Here is a 10,457-nt window from a genome sequence, read left to right as displayed (position 1 = left end):
GGTTCCAGCAAAATGCCTTAATGATGCTATCGTATGACATTTCATGGAGTATTTGGACTGCAAGGAACAAGCTGATCTTTGACGATAAGATGTTGGATTTGAATACACAGTACTTTCAACTTATTCTCCACCGTCTTACGCTTTAGTTGAAGGTTTGGAACAATAACTTTGCATCCACTGGAAATGATTTAATTAGAGGCCTGACAATATTTTATCATGAACTAATAAGTGAAGTATCGTGGGTTTAGAAGCTTGTCAATGCTTTATATATATATATATATATATATAGATCTCTTGATCTTTTGAATTATAATTTATCATAGCTTTAATGGTAAACTGGTTCCATCAATAATATCTCGATTATTATTAAAAAAAAAGTTGTACAAAAAGTAAATATTATTGGTTATTATTATAAGATGCTGGAGCCATGATTGCAGACTGTTTTCAGCTCCTTCGCTGTCATCACTGTCTTTTTCTTTGTTTCGTTAGTGATGAGTTTTAGGAGTCCTTCGCTATTATTTTCGTTTTATGTTTTCAAAAATTTAAAGACAAAATAAAAATCTTTTTTTTTTTTATTTCCCAAATATATAAATCCAACAATTTGTTTTCAACACTAATCAAAATGAAAAGAGTGGTTTTCAAAAAGTATGAATATGATTGAAGTCGGTATTGTTTCTCTCTTTATCTGTGTTCTTTTTTTTTTTTTTTTTAACGTAAGATTCCAAAATAAGTAAGTTTTTAATTAACCAACATTATTGTTATCTGCAAATTACATAATCTGGTTAATTAATAAAAAAAGTTATAAACTCTTATTAATTAATTCTATAATTAACTTTAAGGAATATTTTATTGGTTAGATTTTTAGTTTGTTTTTTATAAATCACTAATTTGAGTTTTATATATTTTAGAATCACTAAGATATATAAGGTTAGCTTGTATATTTATATTAATAAAAAAAAATTTATAAAGTAGAAGATGCCACTCCAAAATTTTACTAAAATTTTCAGGGTGGCATCATGTTAACCCTTGCATCTTCAATCCATTCCTTGAGACCTCCAGTCCTCCACCATGTGTGATTGGTTCATATGCTTGTGAAACCCCGTCAAAATACTAGATTGAAGCAGGTGGCTATCCAACTGAAAGTCTCGGGTGCACTAACTCCACTCTTGATATAAATGGAATCAATCAATCAATCAATTAACCCACGCATTAACAAAGAAACTAAATTATATTGTGAAATTACTGTTTATTCAGACTCGTCCACCTATAAATTATAACAATTATTTCAGCCTATATACCCTTTTTATTTCTTTGTGTTAGCAAATAAACTAAATTATGCGGTGAAATTACTGTTTATTCATACTCATGCAATTTTAGATTATAACAGTTACTTCAATCCGTATACTCTTTTTTTTTTTTTTTTGGTTTGTGCATTATTATTTCTTCAGTTTGCATACCCTTTTTTTTAGTTTGTGTATTATTAAATAAGTGTAGCAGTACTCTTTCCTCGGCCTACATTTGCTGTCGCCTGTATTTGTTGTCAATTTATACATTAAATAAGTGGCAGTGGGGTAGTAGTATCATTCAAGATTATCTATAGATACTTGTGAAAACCTTGACTTAAAAATAATAATTTCCTTTATCTAATACCCCATCATGTACACATTAATTATCAATCTGTCTTACGTACGCGGCACTTCCAATAAATCGAAATTATATTAATTACAGAAGAATTACCTTCTTAGAAAAAAAAGAGATGGGGAGAGAAGTGACTAATTCATGACTCAAATAATTGTCAATTTCAATAATTATTTTGGTCATAATTGTGAGCTTCACGCCAGTATAAAACCAAGTAGATGTCACCCCACCACCAACAGCACAGCATATACACTCACCAGCATAACTATAGCCCTGTTCCGAGACTGCCTTGAGAAAAAAAGAGAATGGAATCCTTGCAAACCACCTCCATTCCAAGTGACCAAGCACCATCAATGAAGCACAGCAAACGAGGAGGATGGACTACCTTCCCTTTCATTATAGGTGAATCTTTCCTTTCTTTAATCTCTTTTGGTTCAGTATTTTTCCCAACTCTTGTTCTTAGTTAAATTTAATTATGCTGTTTAAACGTTATATTGACTGATATTGCAATATTTCTAATTTTTTAGCATGTGTATACAGGAGCTGTGGTGGGTCTTACACTAGCAGCCGGAGGGGGGTCAGCGAATTTGATAGTATTTTTGGTAACTGTAATGAACATAAAGAGCATTAATGCTACTCAAATCAATAATATCATAATTGGTTGCTACAGTCTCTTTCCCGTTGCCGGGGCTGTCATTGCTGACTCTTTCTTCAGCTCCTTCTATGTCGTTAGTGTTTTCGCCTTTGTTTCTTTACTGGTGAGTCTCTGTTCTTTGCAAGTCTGCATGCATAATGAGTTTTTTTTACTGTGTTTTCGCCCTCGTTTTTCTCTTTTGAAATCTTTATATGGATGTTTATAAATTTTTCCTTTGACTGTAAATTTTGTCCCTGATCATTTTATGATTTTTAACGCAACTTTCTGCAGGGCTTGATCATGCTAACTCTAGCATCTACAATCCATTCCTTGAGACCCCCAACATGTGTGATTGGTTCACTTGCTTGTGAAGCCCCATCAAAGCTTCAATATGCAGTACTCTACTTGGCGCTAGCATTAGCTTCCTTAGGAGTAGGAGGCACACGCTTCACGATATCGACTATGGGAGCAGACCAATTCAATAAGCCAAATGAGCAAGGAACTTTCTTTAGTTGGTATTTCTTCACTCTGTACCTTGCCAGTGCCATAAGCTTGACGGCTATCATCTATGTTCAGGATAGTGTGAGCTGGGGATTAGGGTTTGGCATTGGTGTTGTTGCTAATGCCATTGGATTAGCCGTGTTTTTGTTGGGAAAAAGGTTTTATTGCCATACTAAGCCCAAGGGAAGTCCTTTTGTAGGCATTGCTCGTGTTTTGGCTGCAGCCATTCGAAAAAGAAGGAAGCTGGAAACTTTTCAAAGCCAGGGTTATTTTCACGGAGACAATACAAAGGCGATTAGCAGTCCAACTGAAAGTCTCAGGTACGCTAGCTCCATTCTTCATTATTGTCATGGAATACAATTAATTAATTAATTAATTAAATCAACCATCTATGCTACAATAAATTTAAATAGTAGTGGTTCGGTGCTTAACTTAGCTTTCATGGCTTTCAGCAAGGGATTAGTTATTTAAATAATAGTGGTGTTTTCCATGGAGGATCAGCGGTCTGATATATGTTACCGCACACAATCATTGTGGTAATAATGAAGTAAAAAAATGCAGTTTCTTTTTAACAAAAAAAAAATTATTTATTCAGCCAGTTAAATTGGAGAAGAATGATTCACCACTTCAAATTTTCTTCATGATGATGCTCAATGGTTAACTTGTATCGTATGTGCAAAACCCAAAGAAATATTCTGTATATTAACTTTAGAGATTCTTCTGCAATTAATTTAGCAATGGTGCAGGAGGACATTGACTCTTTACCTACCCTCACTATATCATGATCATGTGGCACAACTTATTCCTTTTGAAATTCACAGTAATTTGTAAATATTGTTAGAGAATAGTAGAAATTTTCTATGATATTGAGTTGGTTTTATGACATGCCATAACTTGAATTATTATAAACTTTCTTCTTGATCTTCGGTACCTTTTTGGTTGCCGCTCCTTGCCATGAAAAACACTGAGTAGACGACAATAATTTCCACGCAGATTTTTGAATTGTGCAGCGCTAAGATTTGAAGATGACCGAAAATCAGACGGCTCCTATTCAAGTTCTTGGTGGCTATGTACAGTGGAGGAAGTTGAGGATCTCAAGACCCTGATCAAAATCATGCCACTGTGGTCTAGCGGTATCTTATTGAGTACTACTATAGCTACGATTAACAGCCTAACAGTCCTCCAAGCCCTGACCATGGACAGGCACCTTGGACCACACTTCAAAATCCCAGCTGGGTCATTCCTGGTATTTAGCATTTTAGCCACAGCACTCTCAATCTCCATCATCGATCGTTTCTTGCTCCCAACGTGGAAAAATCTGACTCGAAGATCACTGAAACCCCTCCAACAAATAGGTATTGGCCATGTCATTAACATATTCGCCATGGTGGGATCTGCCTTGGTGGAGACAAGGAGGCTTCGTGTGGTTCGAACCCATCACCTTAATGGTGAATCACCCGGCTCAGTCGTGCCGATGTCAGGTCTCTGGCTTGTGGTCCCGTTACTCGTGATCGGCGTTGGTGAAGCTTTTCATTTTCCAGGACAAGTTGCCTTGTATTACCAAGAATTTCCCACGTCACTAAGTAGTACTTCTACTGCTATGATATCACTGTTAATTGGGATTGGATATTATCTAAGCACAGCAATAATCGACTTGGTACGCCGGTCTACAGGATGGTTGCCTGATAACATCAACGACGGGAGATTAGATTATGTATTTTGGTTGTTGACGGCGATAGCGTTCTTGAACTTTGGGTACTACCTGTTATGTACCAAGTTGTTCAAGTACCAGAACACTGAGAATCATGAGAATGAGGCTTCTCCTTAGTGGGCTGCTCCGATTTAAATGGGCTGGGCTTGGCTGTGATGTTTGAAGTGTGACGTTGCTTTGTAATAGGCCTAAGCTTTTTAATTAAAATTTGTCTTGAAACATGCAGCAGAATAAAGACCACCATTAAGTGGGCCTAAGCCCATGAATAATGCAACGGGTAGTTGTAACTTGTGAAGAAAATGGGCTCTTGCATGCGTATCTTTACTTTCCCAACGCTAAAATTTGGCAAAGGTTAAATTACAGGAGTGGTTGGTCCATTAAATTTTTTATCTCAGTTTTATTAGTGCCTTGTGAGTGGGATATGTGGGTCTTTTTCAGACCTGAAAGTGAATATGATCTTGAAATGGCCCGAATAGATTTTATGTAAGTGGGAATAGTAAACAAACTTTCATGAGTAAGGATTATCATCTTTAAGATATTAATTGCTTTAAGTATATTTTTGTTATATGATTAAAATAATATATTTTTAAGATACAAGAATTTAAAATTTATATACAATAATTTTTCTAAATTTCTTAATTTTTTTTTTGTTTATCATGAACATAAGTATAAAGTTTGTCGAGAAAAAATAAGGAAAGAATAATATTGTTTTTTAATTGATTTATGTAAATATCAAAATACTATTTACAATAAAAATAATACTCTTTCAAGCTAAAATATATATAGAATTTAAAAACATATATTTTTAATCAATATATTTATAAAATTTAAAATGCAACTCTACAAATAAATTAACCGAATAACTTGATTAGATATGTTTTATATAAATACTTGTAACTAAATCTCTTAAGAGACCTTTAATGAAATAAAGGAGTTGTTAAATTATTACAAGATTTATAATTATCTCATTTTAAATTAATTGCCTTATATATCAATGTTTTAAGTTGATTTATTTAGATTTTTCATTATGAATTTTATTAAATACATCATGCATGGCATGGCTGTTTGACTATCATGCTATAAAAAAATAGAAGACATCAATTGTAGCCACCACTTAATATCCAATGATATATTTTCCAACCATTTCATTTCCTTACTCGTAGCTGGAAGAGTTGTAAACTTGAACTCAATTGTGGAATAAACATATTTGTTTTTTTTTTGAAACTCAAGAAATAACATTACCTCCTGAAATAAATACTTATAGAAAGGTTGACTTATCATTACTTGGCACTAATTATCCAACTAGTATCAATATAATAAGAAAATTATTATAAATAATCCAAAATTCATAATTCTTTTTAAGTAACCAAGTTCTCTTGTAATTGTTATTTAATGATTCATATTGAAACCACTTGTGTATCTAGATAATTTACACATTGTGAAAGCAATATCTAATCTTATATAATGTATCATATATGTTAAGCTACCAATTACACTATTATGTTCAATTTGAGCAATTGATTTATCAATATTTTTCGGTCACCTTAAAAGAAATATCATATGGGATATGTGATTATTTGATATTCAAATTATTAGGCTTTTAAAAAAATTTCTGAATATAATAAAATTAACAAATAACAAAACCCTTCATTGTGTTTTCTTCCTTTGATATTTAAAATTATATCTATCCTATTTAAGTTTTTAGTTTTGAATTTTGAGACTAGATATTTTTTCGTATCATTAACATCATATCATTTACATAAAGATATATTACTACACCAAATTCATTTATAAATTTAGAATAAATACATTTATAAACTTTATTATGTTTAAAATCATATTTTAAAATTAGAGAATCAAATCTATAATATCATTGTTCGGGTCTTTATTTCAATCTATAAAAAGATTTAATTAATGTGCAGTTTTCCTTTAATTTTCTTTCAACATCTAAATCTATTGATATAGTGTTTTTCATATTATAAAGTACAATAAATTTTTTTATCTTTTTAATGTGAGATAAATTTCTTTTTATTTATTTATCTCATAAGCTATTTTATAACAATAGTATGATATTAATTTAAAAATTATTTTATTTGATAAATAATAAATAAAATATAAATATTTTAATATTGTCAAACTCAATTTAAATATAAATTCAAATTTTTGTCTCGAAAACACGAAAATGATAATCAAACTCAGTTCACGCATGATGGTTCAGCGGCGGGTGAGGTCGGCTGTGACGATGTTGGTGACTTTGGTGGAGACGACGACTTAGGATTTTTGGGGACATATTTCCTGGCCCAAACATGTTTTCCATTAATGGTGAACTTTGCCTTGCTTTGTCCCTGAAGAACGCTGTGAATGACGGCAGCAGAGGTTACAACAAGGCGTGCATACAGTGGCTGCTCCTCTGCCGAGACTTCTTGCATGTAAATTGCCTCAATACAATCTCCATGCTTCCTATGACCAGAAATTAAATGATAATAATTAGTCAAACTATTTTTAATTAGAAAAGGTGATAATTTCTTAATACAATTTAAGAGTTTGCATTCTCAAAATTTTATATTATAACATAAAAACTTTAGATATGTAAGAGAGATCGATAGAGGGATTAATTACTTGGTGAAAAAGTCTCTGATTTCATCTTCTGAAATAGGGTACCCTTTAGAGAACGTCAAGAAAATAGTCCTATTATCAGCATACACGTCCTTCTCTCCCTGGTGATCACCATTAATAATCTTTATACGATTCAGTACTCCAGCAATATTCTCAGTATTCGTAATCTGCCTCTGAGCTGAAAGATCACAAGGGTCATAAGCAGGCAAAATTTCAATATTAGGCGCCATGAATTGGGGACTAATCCCCAGACCATAAACACCAGCAGCAGCAGAATTATAACACAGCACAGGATTAATCGCTGGACCATAATAATTCAAAGGGTTCCCTTCTTGACCAATAACATTTTCAGCAACAATATTATTTCCTTTTCCAGCAGCCTTTTTTTCGATGACTTGTCGCGAAATATCTTCGAAAGCTCTTGCGCAAACTTCGTCGATGATCTTTGTGAGAGCGCGAAGAATACCAAGTCTATTGTCATGGAAAAAACGAAGGTGGAGGCCAGTTTTTGTCAACTGTTGGGTCAAAGGAACTTCATCGTTCATACTTTCTGGAGAGAAGTGGAACCGGTCGGTCTCTATGCAATTCAAGCAAAGAACAGCCTCATCTGCTAGAGAATTGATAAGGGCATCAGGCAATGACAACATTGTGTCCACTAAATTATCACGTGCCTCCTTTTCAAGCCAAATCCATAAGGCCATAACTTGCATGGACTCTGCGGGGTCGCGATCAAGATTGACAGTAAGTCTAGTATAGAGGGTTCTGTCAATGGTGTGAAAAATCTTGAACTCTTCTGGGGTCACCATGGAATTCAAAACAGAGGGAGAAGAGGTCACCACCGAGGATTCCATGGTTGTTTAACTGTGATTTGTTTCTCAGAAATGAGAGATACAATGGGGAAATCAACCGTGGTGTCTGTGTGTATTCTTATAGAGATGCAAGAATACAGTTGTTGGATTTGAGTTGTGACTATAGACAATGAAGGGGTATGTTTTGGGAGAGTTGCCATTGTTGTTGCAGAAATGGTATGTTTGTTTTAGCTTCTGTTTTGGGTTTCAATGGCAAACGTTCAAAATGGATATTCTTGGTTGGAGATTTGTAAGCGTATCAAAATTCCAATCTCACATGCATCAAGTAATGCAATGAGGACCAAATTTTATTTTCTTTTTCTTTTTCTTTCATTTGCATGTATAAAAAAATTCTCTTTATTTTCCCTTTTAAACTTACGATAGATCTGGACTCGTTCACTAATCTTAGTCAAAAAAATTATGCTGTTCAGTTTGTAACTACTGTATATTTACAATATCGGATAGAATTAAATGGATAAAAAAGAAAATCATTTCATCAAAAAATTATAAAAATTCTATCCTTTTAATTATATATATATATATATATATATAATTTCTTCTCTTATGTTTATCTTTATCTGTCTTTTTGAAAAGATTATTAAAAATTATTTTTTATCCCGCAGTTTCAATATTATAAAAATAATAAAATCTATCCATCATGAAAAACAATCTCCTAAGTTTGTTTATTAAATTAACAAAATAATAGTATGAATAAAATTTGTTAAAACCACATCACTAGTGTATAGTTTTTTAAAGAATAATTATTAGTACTTCACAACTAATTAATGATAATTTTTATAGTATTTTAAAAATAAGTAATTATATTTTATTAGTTATTATCTAGATTTATATTTTAAAGTGAAGATATTTTTATTATTTTTATAGATTATACATTTTATTTTAGTAAGGTTGAATTACAAAATCAGAATTAGTAGATAATATTTACATTTGGCATTTATTCCAATCAAAATAGAGATTTTCAAAAACTTCTAAGAAACAAGAATGACAAGCCCGAGATTGCTCTCCAGCAACGGCATCGTTTTCCACGCGCCAGACGCCTCCCACCCACACCTAGCTCGAATCCAATTCAGGCTCTCACGCCACCACACGGACAAATAACAACACAGCATTTCTCTTATTCGGTGTCCGACGCTTACAACGACTTCCGAATTCCGTCAAAATCCTCTTACCTTGTAACCTATGATTTCTCTCCAAATCCTTAAACTCCACAGAAAAACACGTCAAATTATGTGTCAAAAAGCACGTCGGAGCAGCCTATTCCAGCATGCTTTTTTCAAAATTATAACCTACATGCTAAATTTATAATTTTAATAAAAAAAAAATTCTTTACATTTAATTTTTTTTTATATTTGGTCAATTTATATATTTTAAAAAAATTCTTTACATTTTTTTTTTATATTTGGTCAATTTATATAATTCCTTTTATTTTGTTATTCCTTTATAATTTTTTTTATATTTTTTTCTTTTCACCTTTTATTTTTAAAAATTTATTCTACATGGACTAAGGAATAACATTTTATTATATTATTATAATATTATTCTGTTTTATAATTATATCAAAAATTAATTTAGAATTTTATATATTTTTATTAATACATGTAATTTTTATTATATATATATATATATCAACTTTATGATTCACAATTATATTTTTTATTCAATGTAAAAACATATTAAAAATACCTGTATAATAATTATTTTTGTTGAAAATAAAATTATTCAACCTATAAATAAGTTGAATAAATATGTTAATATTTTTTTGTATTTATTCACATAAATAATTCTCAAAAAAATTTTAATTTATAATTATATTTAAAAACATAATAATTAAAAAACTTGTATATTTATTTTTTATCAACAAAATCTAACCAACTTACAACAAAACAAAGCACATGTCATATAACTAATTAGATAAAGAAAAATTATGGTTTTAGCACCTGATAAAAGGCAGGCTGTATTTAGCTGGGTGGTTCAACCTAATTTTATTAAAATTTTAATTTTTTTGTTAAATTTTTTTATATTTTTAGAAATTTAACATGAAATTTTTTTTTAAAATATTAAAAAAATTATATATTTTTAAATAAAAATAAAAATTTTAAAATATAAAAAAATTATATATTTTTAAATAAAAATATTTTAATAAATAATTATCACCGTCCTTTCAAACAACTCGAAATCCGTCGAAGAATATCTAACTGTTAAACTTAACAAGTTAAAAAAAAAAAAAATTGGTTAAAAAATGATTGGAAATAAAAGAAACGTATGACTTCGTGTGGGCCAGGACAGGGGACCCGCAAAACTTAAAACTGGGCAGCCAAACAATCGTAGAACCAACGGTGTAGATAAACATAAAGCCAAACCAATCAAAGAAAATCAAAATAAAATTCGGCAAATCACAAACTGCTATCTCCTTCATCCCTCCCCCTTCTTCTCTCTTCTCCATCGTCAGATCTAAAAAAATTTCTCTCCTTCTGTTCTGCCCCCCCCT

The 10,457-nt window shown here is 31.3% G+C and overlaps 1 protein-coding gene across 2 annotated transcripts; it reads left to right on the top strand.

Annotated features, from left to right (window-relative positions):
- The first annotated feature begins 1,863 nt into the window (after positions 1-1,863).
- Positions 1,864-4,705, top strand: LOC105132485 (protein NRT1/ PTR FAMILY 2.7-like). 2 transcript variants are annotated; one of them, XM_011036410.1, is made up of 4 exons: positions 1,864-2,040; positions 2,179-2,396; positions 2,564-3,093; positions 3,767-4,705. In XM_011036410.1, the coding sequence occupies exons 1-4, from the start codon at positions 1,944-1,946 to the stop codon at positions 4,599-4,601; spliced, it is 1,680 nt and encodes a 559-aa protein (XP_011034712.1). In that variant the 5' UTR covers positions 1,864-1,943; the 3' UTR covers positions 4,602-4,705. The 2 variants fall into 2 exon arrangements, with proteins under 2 accessions (XP_011034712.1, XP_011035474.1); XM_011037172.1 differs by having other exon boundaries at positions 1,949-2,040; positions 2,166-2,396.
- The last annotated feature ends 5,752 nt before the right edge of the window (positions 4,706-10,457 follow it).

Source organism: Populus euphratica, unplaced genomic scaffold (genome assembly GCF_000495115.2).
Source record: "Populus euphratica unplaced genomic scaffold, PopEup_1.0 scaffold1.1, whole genome shotgun sequence".
NCBI classification, from domain to species: domain Eukaryota; kingdom Viridiplantae; phylum Streptophyta; class Magnoliopsida; order Malpighiales; family Salicaceae; genus Populus; species Populus euphratica.
Note: the sequence above shows the minus strand (reverse complement) of the source record. Positions and strands in the feature narration are given on the sequence as shown.

Bases quoted from the DNA above. Each gene is read 5' to 3' on its own strand.
- LOC105132485 (XM_011036410.1), top strand. From the start codon at position 1,944: ATGGAATCCTTGCAAACCACCTCCATTCCAAGTGACCAAGCACCATCA. The intron at 2,041-2,178 runs GTGAATCTTTCC...ATGTGTATACAG, and splicing joins TACCTTCCCTTTCATTATAG to GAGCTGTGGTGGGTCTTACA. The intron at 3,094-3,766 runs GTACGCTAGCTC...ATTTCCACGCAG, and splicing joins AGTCCAACTGAAAGTCTCAG to ATTTTTGAATTGTGCAGCGC.